The sequence below is a fragment of the Diabrotica undecimpunctata genome, chromosome 7 (genome assembly GCF_040954645.1).
Source record: "Diabrotica undecimpunctata isolate CICGRU chromosome 7, icDiaUnde3, whole genome shotgun sequence".
NCBI classification, from domain to species: Eukaryota; Metazoa; Arthropoda; class Insecta; order Coleoptera; family Chrysomelidae; genus Diabrotica; species Diabrotica undecimpunctata.
In genome coordinates, this window is record NC_092809.1 from 131,606,183 (window position 1) to 131,622,806 (window position 16,624).

General features: G+C 34.9%; 1 protein-coding gene across 7 annotated transcripts in view; it reads left to right on the forward strand.

Moving 5' to 3' along the window:
* LOC140445839 (NAD kinase-like) overlaps window positions 1-16,624 on the forward strand; it is a 156,645-nt gene that overhangs the window by 122,650 nt on the left and 17,371 nt on the right. For all 7 annotated transcript variants that reach the window (XM_072538217.1, XM_072538216.1, XM_072538222.1 and 4 more), the window contains 2 exons: window positions 12,209-12,506; window positions 15,756-15,920. In XM_072538217.1, coding sequence (XP_072394318.1) covers window positions 12,209-12,506; window positions 15,756-15,920 — 463 coding nt within the window. The remainder of the gene's footprint in view (window positions 1-12,208; window positions 12,507-15,755; window positions 15,921-16,624) is intronic.

Genomic DNA, 16,624 nt, shown 5'->3' on the forward strand with positions numbered 1-16,624 from the left:
GGTATAGTTAAATAGGTATTTTCAATACCTTTCAAACGAGGTATTACTTGCCAAAAGGTCCTATTTAAAATTACCTGTCACAGTGGCGCTGTAACGTCATCTGTCACTTCTACGTCACTTGTTATCACTAGTTAAGAAGCCTACGTCTATTACCTACGTTTATTACCTCCCACCAAATTTCACTATTATAAGTATAACCGTTCAAAAGATACGAGGGGGGAACGAACTTTTGAATAGCACCGTATATTTATAGTTAGTTTCTCTGCTTCTTCATCAAGTTGTTCATTAGTTTTGATTGGTACATTTAGCTCAATTCTTTCTCTTATTTCTGTCTAAAGCTAGTCCTAGCTAGTAGTTGGGGTAGGGTTATTTTCCCTTAGTATAATATGCTCACTGATTGATAGTAATATTAGAGAGTAATCAGACCATTAACTTATTACTTATTTTCATAAAAATTTGTTGCATCTTTTCTTGAAATGAAAAAGTCAATTAAGTCGGGTGTTTTACTTTTATCAGTGGGCCAATATGTTGGTTTTCCAGTTGAGTGCCATTTTCCATTTATTTCTTCTATTGTTGCATATAATTCTCTACCCTATGTGTTGGTTAACCTTGAACCCCATACAGTGTTTTTAGCATTAACGTCTGCCCCAATGATAAATTTTTCTCCGAGAGTGTTGAGCAAATGAACATAATTTTCTTTTTTTAGATTATGTTTAGATCTAAAATATGCACCTGTGAATTAGATTATTTTTTACTATTACTGCTGCTCCTCCACTAGTTGTGTTTCTATGGTGAAGAGCTTGATATATTATATAGGATTATATTTGATATCCTATTAGTTTAATGTATATTTGTTTTGTGAAGTGTGTCTCTGATATTAAACATATATCGATTTTTTGGTTGTTTAAGGTAAACAGTTTCTCCTGCTGATGTTGCAAGAGGCCATTTGCGTTCCAATGTAATATTCTAACTCTCCCGCCATTTTATCTTCTACTAGTTTCTATGGTATTTAATCTTTTTAAGATTTTTTTATTGAATTTTTCTTGCTTGTTCATGCGTTCTGTGTAGCATGCGGTATGTGTAGCATGTTAGATATCGAATTGGGGCCATTCTCTACTACTTGTTTTGGCTCGTTAGAGGCTATTTGGACATATGTTCGGATTTGGTTAACACGTTGCAGTTACTAGGTGACAATCTGAATTTAATTAAAGTAAAGACCCTCCTTGCAGCTTTTCTCGGTAGAAATAATCTAATGAAGCAAAATATTTCACGGCGCGAATTTTCCCAGTTTCCCAACTTGTCATGGTTAAACATCCAGAATGATGACATTCTTAGTTTACGGTCAGCATAAAAATGCCCTTAACACAGATTTTATTTCGAGGTTTGAAGATATTTTGACTGCAAATACCACAGTAGATTCACAGGCCAACGATGAAAAAACTTTTTTACGTCTCTCTTATGTATTTTAGTGTGTTGAGTCCGAATGTCATATTAAAAATGCTGTATCACCCATCATTATTTCACAATTTAACATTTAAAATTACATAAATACATTTTATTTTGATTAACGAGCAGAAAAATCTAATGATACATGGTTGATAGCACTGTTAATAAATTTTAAAACACCTTTTTGTTCTTCTTCTTCTTCATTAACAGCTGTATAGTTCGTTCATTATAATGAACATAACCTCACTTTTCAGTGATTGACTCATGCGCTTTTAAGTATGGCTAGACGCGGTTATAAAAACTGTCCAAATACATTTTGTTACATATGTGGTGATTTTGTGTTATTAAAAAACATCGGGGAAATATTACTGACTGTAAAAAAGGTGTATTTTGCATATTTTTGTGTGAAAATTGGTAACCAAGACAAAGGTTAGTCTCCTCACAATGTATGTTATGTTTGTGTTGAGGATTTTAGAAAGTGGTCGAAGAAAGAGAAAAAGCTTTCAGATTTGCAGTGCCTATGGTATGGAGCCGGCAAAAAAAAATCATTCAATGATTGTTATTTTTGTACTGTCGATGTTTCTGAATATAGCTCCAAAAATAAGAAAGTGATTGTTTATCCTAACCTCCCGTCTGTTATCCGTCCGGTAGAGCATGGATCTGAACTGCCAGTCCCTGAGCCTCCTCTACGTATTGATGACATTTTAAATACTAGTGAATCAGAATCTGATGAAAGTGGTCCAGGAAGTGATGATGAATTTCAGTGTCCTTCAGAAAATTCACAACCACAGTTGTTTACACAAGCTGAGTTAGATGACTTAGTAAGTGATCACAATTGCTTGGCACAAGATTAAAAGAAAAGAATTTGTTGTCGGCTGGTACATCTATTTACAAGTACAGGTACAGAGATCAACTGTTTGCTCAGTTTTTTAGTTAGTAAGGGGATTTGGTGTACTGTCATGATATTAGTGATCTAATGAACTCTTACTCAATGGGAACATTTATGCTTCACTTCCTATTGCTCATTCAGTCCATATGAAAGAGACATATGAAAATCTTGATACAATTATACAGAAAATCAACTATTTCGCTTACAATTTGATGATCTGTGGATATTAAAAAGTTTTTTGCATGCTACTTGGTCAACAAAAGGGATTTAAAAAGTTTCCATGTTTTATTTGTGAATGGGACAGTCGAGCAAGAGATAAACACTGGTCCACAAAACAATGGCCCATAAGAAATGTTTTAACACCTGGCGAGAAGAACATTTTGTACAAAACTTGGGTAGATCCAAAAAAGATCCTCCTTCCACCTCTACATATCAAGTTAGGCTTAATGAAACAGTTTGTCAAGGCCCTGTCTAAAGATGGAGAATGTTTCAAGTACATGAGTGGAAAGTTTCCCCATCTATCAGAAGCCAAATTGAAAGAAGGTGTTTTTGTTGGACCAGATATTCTTAAAATGATGATCGACTCCACCTTTGAAACCAAGATTTTAGGTAATGTGAAAGACCCTAACTATTTAGATAAGACTATTTATTAGATAAGTTTAACGATTTGGGATGTCTAATCCACTTTTTGCATAACCATCTTGACTTTTTCCGTAAAAATCTGGGTGATGTCAGTGAAGAACAAAGCGAACGATTCCACCAGGATATCAAGGTGATGGAGAAACGATACCAGGGACGTTGGAACACCAACATGATGGGTGATTACTGTTAATCACTTCGTCGGAAACAACAGAGTGCCTCGCATAGGAGAAAAAGCTACTTGACAAGTTTTACAGAAACAAGAGAAAGAAAATACAAAAGCATTGACTCCTGAAAAGATTGTACAGACCTATACTATCATAAGATAAGAATTAGATAAAAGGTATTATTCTAATAATGTATCAATTTAATGTATTTCGGTATTTTGTCTTTTTCAAATTATTATAATGTAGAATAAACCAGTGTCATATTGTGAGAAAACTGTGGGTGATACGTAAAATCTAATTTCAGATTCTTTTTTAGCGCCAAAAAATACATAGGATTCACATAAATTTGTAAGAAAAGTTTTGTAAATCTTTTTTTTTTTTGTTGACCTCTCAACAATGGTGACATAGAAATCGATGACATAGTACAAGAAGCACTGATAGCTATTAGCACTAACGAAGAACTTCAGGTGCAGAAAGGGGTATTAACAGTTCTGGCTTTAGAAAGCTATATCTTTTTCTTATCCTGCATTATGTCATCTCGTCAATAACTTGATTTTTGATTTAAATGTGTATTGATTTAAAAAAAAAGCGTTTTTCTAACACGATTTATTTTTAATATTAGTCGTCGTAGGACTATTAACTATAGCTTTAAAAAAATATGATGATAGAATAAACTAAAACGTAAAACACATATTTGGTGATCAGTTCATTGTTTAATAACAAATATAAACGTAATTTCAAGGAAATGATTAACTTTTATAAATATCGTACACAGATCACTCAGTTACGCAATTGCGGTTTTTATTGTTTTAATTGTAATTTTTCATGTAAGTACAGCAATAAATAAAGTTATTATTACACGAATTCGTTATTAATTAGCCATGTTTACCAAATAGGTAAATAATTTTTGTCATGTCATGTAATAGTTGTTTTTATAAAATAAGAGTTGTTATTTGAAAAGCTACAGTAGTCAGCTAAGTAAATATTATTTTAACTACATCTCCTAATGCTATAACTGCTAATTACACATGTTCCTGTCAATTAAGTTACTGAACATGAGATAACTTTCAATATTTTCTTTGACACATGGTGTTACGACCAATCAATATGTGGATTGTCAGATGTTTTTGAATGGCAAAATCGAGTAAAATAACACAAAAACTAATAAAAACTTCTTAAAGCGAAACTAACTTCTATGAAGGATTTGTCACACAATTGAGAATCTATGAATTAAATATGATACAGTAAAACAAGAAGTAACCAGTCTACTATATAGAACAAAAAATAAAGTTGACATCAAGCAAAGAAAAAAACTGAATAAGAATGAAAAATATATTAAAGACCGTTTAAGGTACTCTTAACGACTAGAATGCTAAAAAATGACAAATTTTCAACAATTTTTTTGTGTCATATCTACACTCGCCGTCAGGAAAACGGAGCACTTGCATTTTTAAAATAAGAAATTAAAATTTTAATTCTCTTTAAACTTTTATTATCATAATAACGTAAACACAAACGAAACAAACTGTTTTAAGTAATTTCTAATAAAATTTAACTGTTGAACAAAGAACCGTTTCAGTAGATAATTTAAAAATTAAGGAAAAAAACGTAAGTAAATATTGTAACAAAATGACGCTCAATGAATGAAAACTTAAATCATGTGTTCGGACAAACTTATTTTAATAATGAATGTTTTCTCCACGTTCTCGAATTATTACCTGAATTCTCCTCAAGCAAGCAAGCAATTTAATTAAACCCAGCCTGTAAGAAATGTTCACCCCTAAGAATTACGTTCGGGTGTAACAATTCATTGGAGCGAGGTGTATTAACTCGAGTAAAAACAGGAGTCACTCCACCGCGCTCCAATGCTCCAGACCATCCCTTTCCCCCCTATAGCACTCTGATGCGCGATAGGGGCACAACTATCAGCCAAATGCTCTTCATGTGGAGATCCTGGGTAATAGAACCCCAACATGGTTTCCTAACCGAATTCAAAACTCAGGACAGCGCATTGTCGCTATATTCCTGTTATCTTAATGTGGTTTATCCGCGAACTAAAATTGCTTACTTGGGCCTCAAGTCTCCGCTCTGAGCTAGGCTCAGTTCGGCGACTTGGTGCTCAAGGGGTTGGGCCCTACATGCCCGAGTTTTTAGTGGTTTTTGTTAATATTTTTTTGTGGCTTGCGCCGGTTTTTGTTAGTAGTTTTTTGATTTTTTTGGTGGCCGAAGCCGTTTTTTGTTGTTTTTTGGATTTTATTTGTAGGATGCCTGAAACATAAAATCAGAATTAGTGCATATTTATATAATAAATTATCTACATAAAATTTACTGGGTCCACGCTGTACGTTGCGATTGTCCACGAGGGTTATGAGCTACGAACTATCTTCATTGTGAGTTGTTGTTGTTTTTTGAAGTGTTTTCTCTCTGATGTTTTGTTTTCTCTCTGGTGTGATTGTTGATTTTCTTTCTAGTATTATGATTTTATTCTACTATTTGTTGTTTGGGTCTTTTGTGCTTCCATCTGTGGAAAGCGTCGTACCTCAATATCTCTCGCAATATGTGGTTGGGGTGGTTCTCTATCTCCGCGAACTTTGTCCTAGCTTTTTCTTTCATTGTGTCGGTCACTCTGATTTGTTGTAGTTCTCTAAAGAGGAATCTTTCTGCTACGTATCTCGGTACGTTGACTGCTTCTCTTAGGCTGTTGTTATGTGCCGCTTGTATTTTCTTTTTTGATGTATTGCATATGTGTCCCCATGCGAGAGATGCATATGTTAGTATAGGAAGAATTATACTATTTATTAATCTTATTTTTGTTTTCAATCTAAGTTTGCTTTTTCTTCCTGCTAGGCCTCTTATTGATGCTCTTGCCATGTTGGCTTTTAGTACTGTAGCTTCTACATGTTTGCTAAATGTTAAGCCTTTGTCCATGATTACTCCGAGGTATTTTGCTTCACTTTTCCACTCGATGGGATTGTCTTGCACAGTTACCTGTTCTTCTGGTTGTTGGTGCCTCTTTTTGAAAAGTACAGCCTGTGTCTTTTCGGAGTTTATAGCGATTTTCCATTTTAAACTCCATTCTTCTATGTCATCTAGCGCTGTTTGTAAGTTGTTTACCGCTATGTCTACATTTCTGTGTTTGGCCGCTATCGCTGTGTCGTCGGCATAGAGGCTTAGTAGTGTACCCGTTGGCATGCCTAAAATCAAATGAGAATTGTCCTGTTGAGGAATAAGTTCTCATTCCTCTAAAAGGGCTTCTTGTAACTGATTTAAAGTTAAAGGGGCAGGACCACGACTTCGTATCCTTCGCCCATTCATGCCCCAAACATGTTCGATTGGGTTTGCGTCTGGACTCAACACTGGCCAATCCATTACTGAATGTTTACTTCATTTAAAAACTGTTGAGTGATTCTCGCAATGTGATGCTTGACATTATCATGCATCAGAACAAAGTCATTTCCAACAAAACCAGCATAAGGCACAACAAAATCTTGTAGAAATTTCATCAATGTATTTGGCAGCTGTTATGGAGCCTCTCGGAACGATGTACAATTCTGTGCGTGCCTCTAGAGAAATTCCAGCCCACACCATAATTGGGCCCCCTTGATAGCCTACCCTAGGACTGAAAGTAGATTCTGCAAAACGCTCATGTGGTCTTAGCCATACTCTCTCAAGGCCATCTGCAGACCCCAAGGTTAACCTGGACTCATTGGTAAATAAAACGTGCTTCCAGTTATTTACAGTAAAATGGCGCCTAAGAAGTTGTAGGCCTGTTGCAGTTCTGCGACTGCTTAAATTTGCTTCTCCAAGCCTTCATCTAATTTTTCCTTCACTTACTTCGGACGTACTGAAGTTAATTTCGGATTTGTACAGCCGTGGCACGACGATCTCGTAGACCTTGTAAGAGGATGAAGCGATCATCACGTACACTAGTTCTTCGTTGGGGAGCGGTTCCAGGTCGTCTAGTGTAAGCTCCGGTTGCCAAGAAACGTGTAAAAATACGGTGCGCAGTACTATTGGATATTTGATACTTTTAAGCAACATATCGCTCACCTCCTCCGTCTTAAAGCAACGGAACAATAGCAGCCGCTGTTTCGGGATTTATAACCATAATTCTTGAGATTAAATTAACGCAATTCAACTTCTAATAATTGTGTTTGACACTTGATTCAACTTGACTGTTTAGTCACATCAACAAGAATAAAAGAATACTAATAATAGAATACCAACAGCTACCTTTGCACTTTTAAAAGTGATAAGAATAGTGTATTCTTTATTTCTGATTATTTTTCGGGTGAGCACTTAAGTTTTATCAGAAATTATTTAAAACAGTTTGCTTCGTTTGTGTTTACGTTATTATAATAATAAAAGTTTTAAGAGAATTAAAAGTGTAAATTTTTTATTTTAAAAATGCAAGTGCTCCATTTTTCGTGCCGGTGAATGTATTATATATGGCAATCAAACTTTTTTATATTATTATATAACTTTTTAAGATTACATTTTTTTTCTTTTTGTTTTCATTGTTCCTGTATTTTAAAAATTGTGCAAAATTTATTGCTGCTCCAATAAAGATTAAATAGAAATGAAAAGCCGAATAGAACGAGCTCGAGCTACATGTGGAAAAATGAGAAGTGTACTTTGCAGCAACGATCTTAATATTAAAATTAGCTTTCGAATGACACATTGCGGTATCTTTCCAGTGCTACTATATGGAGTGGAATGTGGACTCTAAGTAAGGCTATGCTTAAATGCTTGAAAACCTTGTGTTACGATGTGGTTATATAGACAACTACTAAAGGTAAACTGGGTCGACACAGTTAGAAATGAAGAGGTCCTTAGACGGCTAAACCAAACACACAACTAGTCAATATAATCAAGAAACGCATGCTGGAATATTTCGGTCACATTATGAAATTCCCTGAAAAATACGAACTCTTGCATCTCATCATTCATGGAAATATCCAAAGTAAACGTGGTCCTGGTAGGAGAGCTACATAGATGATATCCAACGATAGATAACGGTCATGGACCTAGAAGAAGAAGACTTATTTATGTTTTGTTTTGTCGATTTGTATATTTATCCGAGTCTAAGTCTATCAAACCAGCCATTTGGGTCAAGATTTTTTTATCAAATTGTAGCGAGGGTAGCTGGGCAACTACTTTATTGATTCTCATAAACCGTAGTATTTTCCGTTATAGTCAGTTCAGTTAAGTTTTTTAACATCGTTGACTTTTAATCTATTTTGCAATGTTTTTTTTTTGTAAAACCATTCATTTATCTTCTCCTATCGGAGGTTGGAAATCATTATGGCGTTTCTAACTTTATTCACAGCTTTTCTAAATAATTGAGTTGAACTAATATTAAACCATTCCCTTAAATTTTAAGCCAAGAAATTCTCCGTCTTCCAATACTGCCCTTTAGCTTTCCTTCCATTATTAGATGTAGCATCTCATATCTGGTTCCACTCATTACATGACCAAAATACTTCAGTTTTATCTTTTTCATTTCATTTCCTGTTTTCAATTCAACACTTCTTCCACTCATTACATGACCAAAATACTTCAGTTTTCTCTTTTTCACTTGATTTCCTGTTTTCATTTCAACACTTCTTCATTTGTAATACAGTCTGTCCGTAGCATCCTATGGTAGCACAATCTTTCGAATTTTTATAATTTAGGTAGAACTGTTTTTTTCAACGTCCATGCTTCAACTCCATACAAAAATATGGAGAATACATAGCATCGTTAGAGCGACGTTCTTAATTCTAATCTTACTATTGATTAGTAGCTTTTTCATTTTCAAGAAGGTGGCTCTTGCTATTTATATACGGCATATTATCTGTTTTAGTTGTTCTGCGTCTTTCTTTATCGATGCGCCAAGGTATTTTTAGTGTCCTACGTTTTCTATTATTGTATTAGATATAGTCAAGACTTCCTCATTGTTGTTTGTAGGATTTTTAGTGATTTTCATAAATGTTGTTTTATTTAAATTCCTCTTTATTCCGTAGATGCGTAGCGCAAATTATTGATAATTTCTCTATTTTTTATGATGCCCTCTGTTTGCTCAAATATAGCTTCTTGGAATATAGCCTCTCTATATAATATGTTAAACAGTATAGGAGACAATACACAGACCTGTGTAACTCCTCTTAGTAATTTACTTCTTCTGATAGTTCATTATCTATTTTTATTTTGGCTTTTTGCCAAAGTTTTTGGTTCCAGTATGGATGCGTAATTATTCTGATAGCCTGTTCATCAATATATTTCTCCCTAAGATATCTACCTAAGTTTGTCATCTTTAACCTTATCAAATGGCTCAAAATCAAACAAGCCATAGGAAACTCAATGGGAAATTCTAAACTATGGAATTCCTTCTTTCCTAATTGTTTTAAATTAAACATTTGCCACAGTATTGTCGAATGAGTTAGGCCACATGCAGTGGCCCTGTTTTATGATTTTTTGTTTAAAAAACGTTAAAATGACTAAAACAACTCAAAGGATTTTTAAAAAAAGTTTGAAAGTGCTGGGACCGTGATTCGTAATTGTACCTATACAAACAATATTATTGAGGTAACAAGGAAGGTAGAAAATCAAAACGAAATCAATGGATTAACAGCAGTAGTTGAAAATCCTACAATAAGTTCTCGAACCATTGCAGACCAGTTTGACATTCATAATTCCACAGCTTTCAAAATTTTGCAAAGAAATAAATTCCGTTCGTACAAATTTCAATATCATCAAGAACTAAGAGGGGATTCTGAGAGATAAGCGTAATTTTGTTATGAAATTTTAGAAAGGGGTAACGCAGAGAGACAATTTTTAAAAATTTAGCCATGAATTTACATTAAATAATCGACCAAATGTTCAAAATTGTAGGATTTGGTCGACAAGAATTAACTTTGCAGTAGAAAAGCAAGAATACTGAATTAACTCGAGATAAGAATAAATTTGATTTCAAATGGATGGGTCCACTGCGCGCAATAGCCGGGAGGTTAAGGAATTCCTTAAAAACAGTTTTAATAATAATTGTTTGATTGGACTTAACTGTAAAATTAAGTGGCCTTCGAGATAGGGAGATCTAGCTCCAAACGATTATTTTATCGGGGACATCTAAAATCAAAAATTATCTAATTAGGACTGCTGGATTTCAACACTTTAAAATTTCCCATTGAGATTCCTATGGTCCGTTTTACGATTCACCACCCAATATATCTAGTTTTTGCATATCCAGTTTTGTATAATTTTCAACAAAATTTTTAATTCGTGATTCATCAGGGCAATTGTTTGATGTCCTAAACAATCATTTGCATTAGTCTTTTTCATTATTGGAATAAACTATGATATTAGCCACTGTTTCAGTAGTATACCCCTTGAATAAATACTATTGTAAAATTTGACTAATATGTCAACAGATTTATGATCAATTAGCTTTACTAGCTCTATAGGTAGTTCGTCGGGTCCTACATATTTTCTTCTTCTAGTTTGTTTTATTGTTCAAATACACTGCGCTCCAAAATTAACGCATAATTTTAAAATTCTTATTTTGAGTTGTAATGAAAACATTTTTGTTTGTTCTTTTCTGCTTTTTTTACAAAAAATATATTGAAATTAACAATATAACATCATAAATCTAAACATCTAAACAAACAATTGATCTAAACAAACTGATATTATAAATTAATGACGAAATTGAAATTTTAAAAGTTGAAGAAAATACTAGTACAGTGTACTAGTATCGAGTATCGCCTCCTCTGGCATTTATTACTGCTTGACAACGATCTTTCATACTGAGAATAATCGTTCTGATTTCTTCTTGATCAATTTGATCACAAATTTCAACCAACCGCAAAAACAGTTCATCTAATGTATCTGGTGCATTAGGTAGTTGTCGTAGTCGTCTGTCTATGATGTCCCAAACATGTTCTATTGGGTTGAGGTCAGGACTTCTCGCAGGCCAGTCCTCCTCGTGTGTGGCCTGGCATTATCTTTCATTAGCATGAAATTATCCCCAATAAATGGTGCAAATAGCACGACATGCTCTTCTAAAATGTCTGTTATATACCGCTGCGATGTTAGCCTTCCGCGATCTATTCTAACTAATTCCGTACGAGCCTCTAAATTAATCCCATCCCACACCATTACCGAGCCGCCATACTGTTACAGTCCCTACGGTGTTACACTGTGCGTAGCGTTCCCCAGGCCTTGTATACACTCGGTTTCTCCTGTCATCAGAAAAAAGACAGTACCCGGATTCATCGGTGAACAATATTCTTCCCCAATGGTCATTATTTCAATCAACATATTCACGAGCAAAATGCAATCTTTGTCTTCTATGGTCTCTGGTCAATAAATGAGCCAATTGGTGCCCTTCCAGGGTGTAGGTCGTTTTTGGCAAGTCTTCTTCTAATCGTATTTTGGCTGGATTCTAAAGTTATAACGATCCAAAAATTCATTTTGTAGAGAAGTACTGGTAACAAACCTTGGTCTCAGTGTACGAAGTGTGAAAAACCGGTCTTGATTATTAGTTGTAACCCTTCTACGGCCTTGACCGGGTCTTCTGGAGTTACTTCCAGTAACAGAAAAACGTGTTAACACTCTTGAAATGGTTGACTGGGTGACGTTAAAACGTTCAGCGAGTTCTACTTGAGTGTATCCTTCTTCGCGAAGAGTAACGATTCTAAAACAGTCACTTTCTGACAAATTTCGATTTTCTTGCTGCTGGTGGTTCATTTCAAAGAAAAAACACTTAATAAACTTGAAAAACCCCTTTAAACGTGCAGCACAACGTAATCCAACCCAACTAAATTCGAAATAAAATGAAGCACAATTATTAGCATGTTTTTAATTTTTTTGCAAAAAATGGTAAAAATGTCAGCGTTTTTTATCGTTCTTTCGATAAATTTTACAATATGCCGGGGTAACAATAATATATTAGCACAGATATCGAAACATTATAACTATTTGATTTACCAGGGTTTTTAAAATTATGCGTTAATTTTGGAGCGCATTGTATTTCATTTATATATAAATTATATTCGATGAAATTTTTATTTAACAATTGTTATTTTAGGAAAAACGAATGGTCGTGTTTGTGGAAGCATCCGTAATGGAGGACAACCATTTAGAAAGCTATAAGGCGTTCGCGAACTTTAAAGAAAAACTGATGACGTTCAGAGATGGAAAAGACGATCTCACCGACAAAATAGATTTCATCATTTGTTTAGGAGGCGACGGAACCCTTCTCTATGCCAGCCAGTTGTTCCAGCAATCAGTTCCTCCAGTAATGGCATTCCATCTTGGCTCTCTAGGTTTTCTCACACCATTCCAGTTCGAAAATTTTCAAGAACAAGTTAATAATGTTCTCGAAGGTAAGTTATTTTAAAGTATTTAATGCTTTAAATTTCTAAAAACACCTTTGGGTTCTAAATTTTCACAAAATATACTCGTTGTAGGCATTCGCTAACAAGATGCCTTTTCGATCATTTATAAGAAAAACGATCGTTTACTTTTTATACAGGGGGCGGCATTAGTACGCATTTACTCATTTGTCGTAAGAGAAAGAAAAAAAATAATTTAGGTATTTTATTTATTTATCTTATGGCATACAATAAGAACACATAATTGAAAATCAATATAAAACGTTACATGGAATATTACAAACGAACATCTAATGTATTATTAATATAATGTAAAACATTTTCGGTTGCATTTTAAGAACTCATCGAAAACTTCAGGGAATCGCCTTCGGGCATTCTTCAACAGTGTGACGGACGGTTTGTCGTTGGGCACCACAGTCACACTCAGGAGTAAGGGCTTTTCCCCATCTATATAAGATGTCAGCATATCTACCGCTGCTTGTTCTTATACTGTTTAGCGTTGTCCACGTATTACGGGTCAGTTCAAAGCCTGGCGGTTTCTGATCGATACAGGCCATTTGGTGTGCTTCCTGTGGTGAGTCGCTCTCCCATTGTTTTTTCCAAGCGTTGGTGAGGTTAAAATATTCCTGGTGTAAGGAGTTGGCTCTTAGGAATGGAGGATATCTGAAGCGCAGTCTGTTTATTCCGATGTCAAGCTTATCATGGAGGATGGGTAGTTGATAGTTAGCTTCGATTTTTCGATATTCTCTGAGAAGAAAATGACTTCTTCGCAGTTTCGGCGGTGTAATGTGACTAAGAATGGGAAGCCAATAGTTCGGTGTAAGTCTAATTGTACCTGAGATCATTCGCATTGTCTGGTTTAATTGGGTGTCAATAATCTTCGTGTGTTTGCTATTGAGCCATACTGGGGAAGCATGTTCAGCCACCGAGTATACAAGTCCGAGGGCGGATGATCTGAGTACGGAGGTTGAGGATCCTCATATGGTGCCGTATAGCTTTTGGACGATATTATTTCTGGTTTTTAGTTTTGCTGCCGTTCTTTGTAGGTGTTCTTTAAAACTTAATGTTCTGTCCAGAGTCACTCCAAGATATTTTGATGTTGAAAGTTTTTTGTTGGCTTGGGCATTGTTGTAAAAACATTTTATATTAATTTTAGTTTATATTAATTTTTCGTTCTCACAAATATTGAATTGGATCTTATGCGACAGACTGTACTTTTTGCCTGCAGAATGTTTGTGTCGTAAATACCTTATAAGGGTATTGGGTTGTACCGCATTTGACGCCGGCATGTCGACCCTTTTAGATAAGATTTGGTTCAAGGCAAAAACTAACGCAGATGTGATTTGTGTCTCAAGTTGAGAGCCGATGTGCGGTACTGGGTACCTACGCTTCCTTAGTCTTAAAAATTCAGTGAAATGTTCCTTAGTTTCCGCTATATTCGCGCTCCCCTAAAACGCCGGTGTGAATGAACAATGTGTTAAAGTGAACTCTTTAATTAGTAGTAGTGCTTTTGTAAATATTCTCTAGTTATTAAATGTGTAGTATCGATTAATTACGCTTTATTTTTCTCTAACTACAACCCTATCAAACCAAACACATAAGGAATCATCGCCGTGAAGTCTGCTTACATATATCGAAGGAAACTCTTTAACAGTCCATGGTCCTAAAATATTTGGTACTGTACCCTCAGGGGAAAGGAATTTAATAAGCTTTCCCCCAACAATTGGTGGAGATCATACAAAAGTCTATCAGGCATTATTCAGATGGAAACAGCACACTTCGGTTTTCGTTGCATTGGGCCATAGCCTCCATATGCGAAAGCATTCTCCCATAACAGAAAGGTCATCCGTTAGTATTGTTTCTGTAATATCCATGTTATTAGGTCTTGCTGCAATGGATCAATCGTCAACGTAGCCAAATTTTTTGCGAAGTTGTCCCAGGTAGGTCCGCGATGTATAAATTAAACAGTTATGGTACCAAAACAGATCTCTGTGACAGTCGTTACTTAAAAAGGTCTGTCGGTGAGCATGCTATCAATGAGTTTACACTGTTTTTTGACACAGGATGGCACAGATTAATTTGCAGATTAGTCCTTGTCGCCAGACAGTATCGTATGCATCTGATAGGTCAATAACAGCAACGGATGCTTTTGGCTTTCTTTATAAACCTGCTTCAATATGTTTTGTTAGGGATAGGATCTGATCTGTGCAGCTGCGGTTAGGTCTGAACCCTGCTTGCTCAATAGGTATCAATTCAAATATGTTTCTACTAATTCTGTTGTAGATTAAGCGTTCCAACAGTTTATAGATATAGCTCAAGCTCATAGCTATAGTTTTAATATGGCTATAATGAAGGCCTTTTTTTGTGAATGGGGGATTTCCCCTGATTTTAACATATCTGTATAAAAATCAGCCAGCCATTTCCTAGCATATTTGTTACAGTGGAGTAAAAATTCTGGATGGATTTTACCGGAGCTGAATGCCTTTCCAGACTTAATTTCTGATATTGCTGAAATAATTTCTTCTGGAGTAAACTCATCAGAGTATTCAGATGTAGGCGGTCATGCAGACTTTAGTATTTGTAGTTCTTGTTTTACTTTTGTGGTGTGGTCACGATCTCTAGGTACTCTTGAAGTTGTTACAATGTGGGAGGCCACTCTTTTGGGAGCTATTGGTACTTTTTCTGGTTTTCTAAGTTTTCAATACAGGGTGTTCCATTTAAGAAAACTCAAAAAATACTCATTTTCGACCAATCCTGTACGTATACAAAAATTAAATATTTAGCTGTTAATAATTTTAGACAATAGTATACTATATTAAAAATCTTTTAGACATAAAATATATTTGTTGATGTCAAATCTCTACAATTATACAAGGTGTTAATTTTGCTATTGAAATTGAAATGAAAAACCGTAATTATCTTTTAAACTACCTCGTATAACACTGCCAAACTTTATATTAAAAAAACGAGAACACCGGGAAAAGTCCAAAAATGTAAAAATATACAGGGTGGTCCATTAAAAAAAATATAAGTTTGTTTCACCCTGTTAATATGGGTGACCCTGTATATTTGAAAATATTTTTAAAGTATGGTCCTATCTATGCTCCAACTTTTACCTAAATAATTTTTTTCCCTATCTCTCACGACAAATGAGTAATTGGACTTCCTCGCACTAATGCCGCACCCTGTATGTTAGAAATCTTTATTTTTTTAATCGTTTAATTATTTATAATATTGTAGGTCACGCAGCTTTAACATTAAGAAGCCGTTTGAGGTGTATTGTGATGAAAAAGGGCGACGGTCAAAATAAATCAAATGACAAGCCAACTAAAGTTCCTACAAACGTTTTGGTATTAAATGAAGTAGTTATTGATAGGGGTCCCTCACCTTATTTATCAAATATAGGTAAGTTTATTTTAAGGAATATTATTGTAGTCTCTTTTTAGGTGTACAAAGAATATGTAATTCTCAACGACGTGTTTTTGGGCTTTTCTATCGCTGTGTTCATATTCCTCCATTTACTTTGGATTTATTTTCTTTATGCCAAAATTGAATTGTGAAATGTGTTGATGATGAATTATGGCTCACCATCTTTTCTTTTTTCCTTTTTTATATATTGTAGATATATGCCAGAAAACAAATGCAACGATAATGAAGCTGAAAGGTGAACATACAAAAATTACTCAAAGGTCTTAAACAATGAAGGAAAAGTTCAAACAGAAGTGATGATACAAAACAAAATAGATTCTGAAAAGGGCTTCTTCTTCTTAAGGTGCCCGTCCATTCCGAACGTTGGCGATCATTCTGACTATGATGACTTGCTTGGTTTCTATACGGAATAGCTGTATTGAGGTCTTTCTATACCATGCTCTCAGCAAACCAGGATATTCTTCTTCATCCTGGGGTCCTTTTTCCTTTAATTGTACCTTGCAAAATGCATTGTATCCTGCTGTATACACAGCTGTGATGATGGACAGCTGTGATGCTGTCCATCAGGATCCTTCTGTATAACCATAGCTCAAAAGACTGAAGTTTTGATAGAATTTCTGCCTTCAATGTCCACGTTTCTACTCCGTACATAAGCACTGAGTACACATAACATTTAAGGA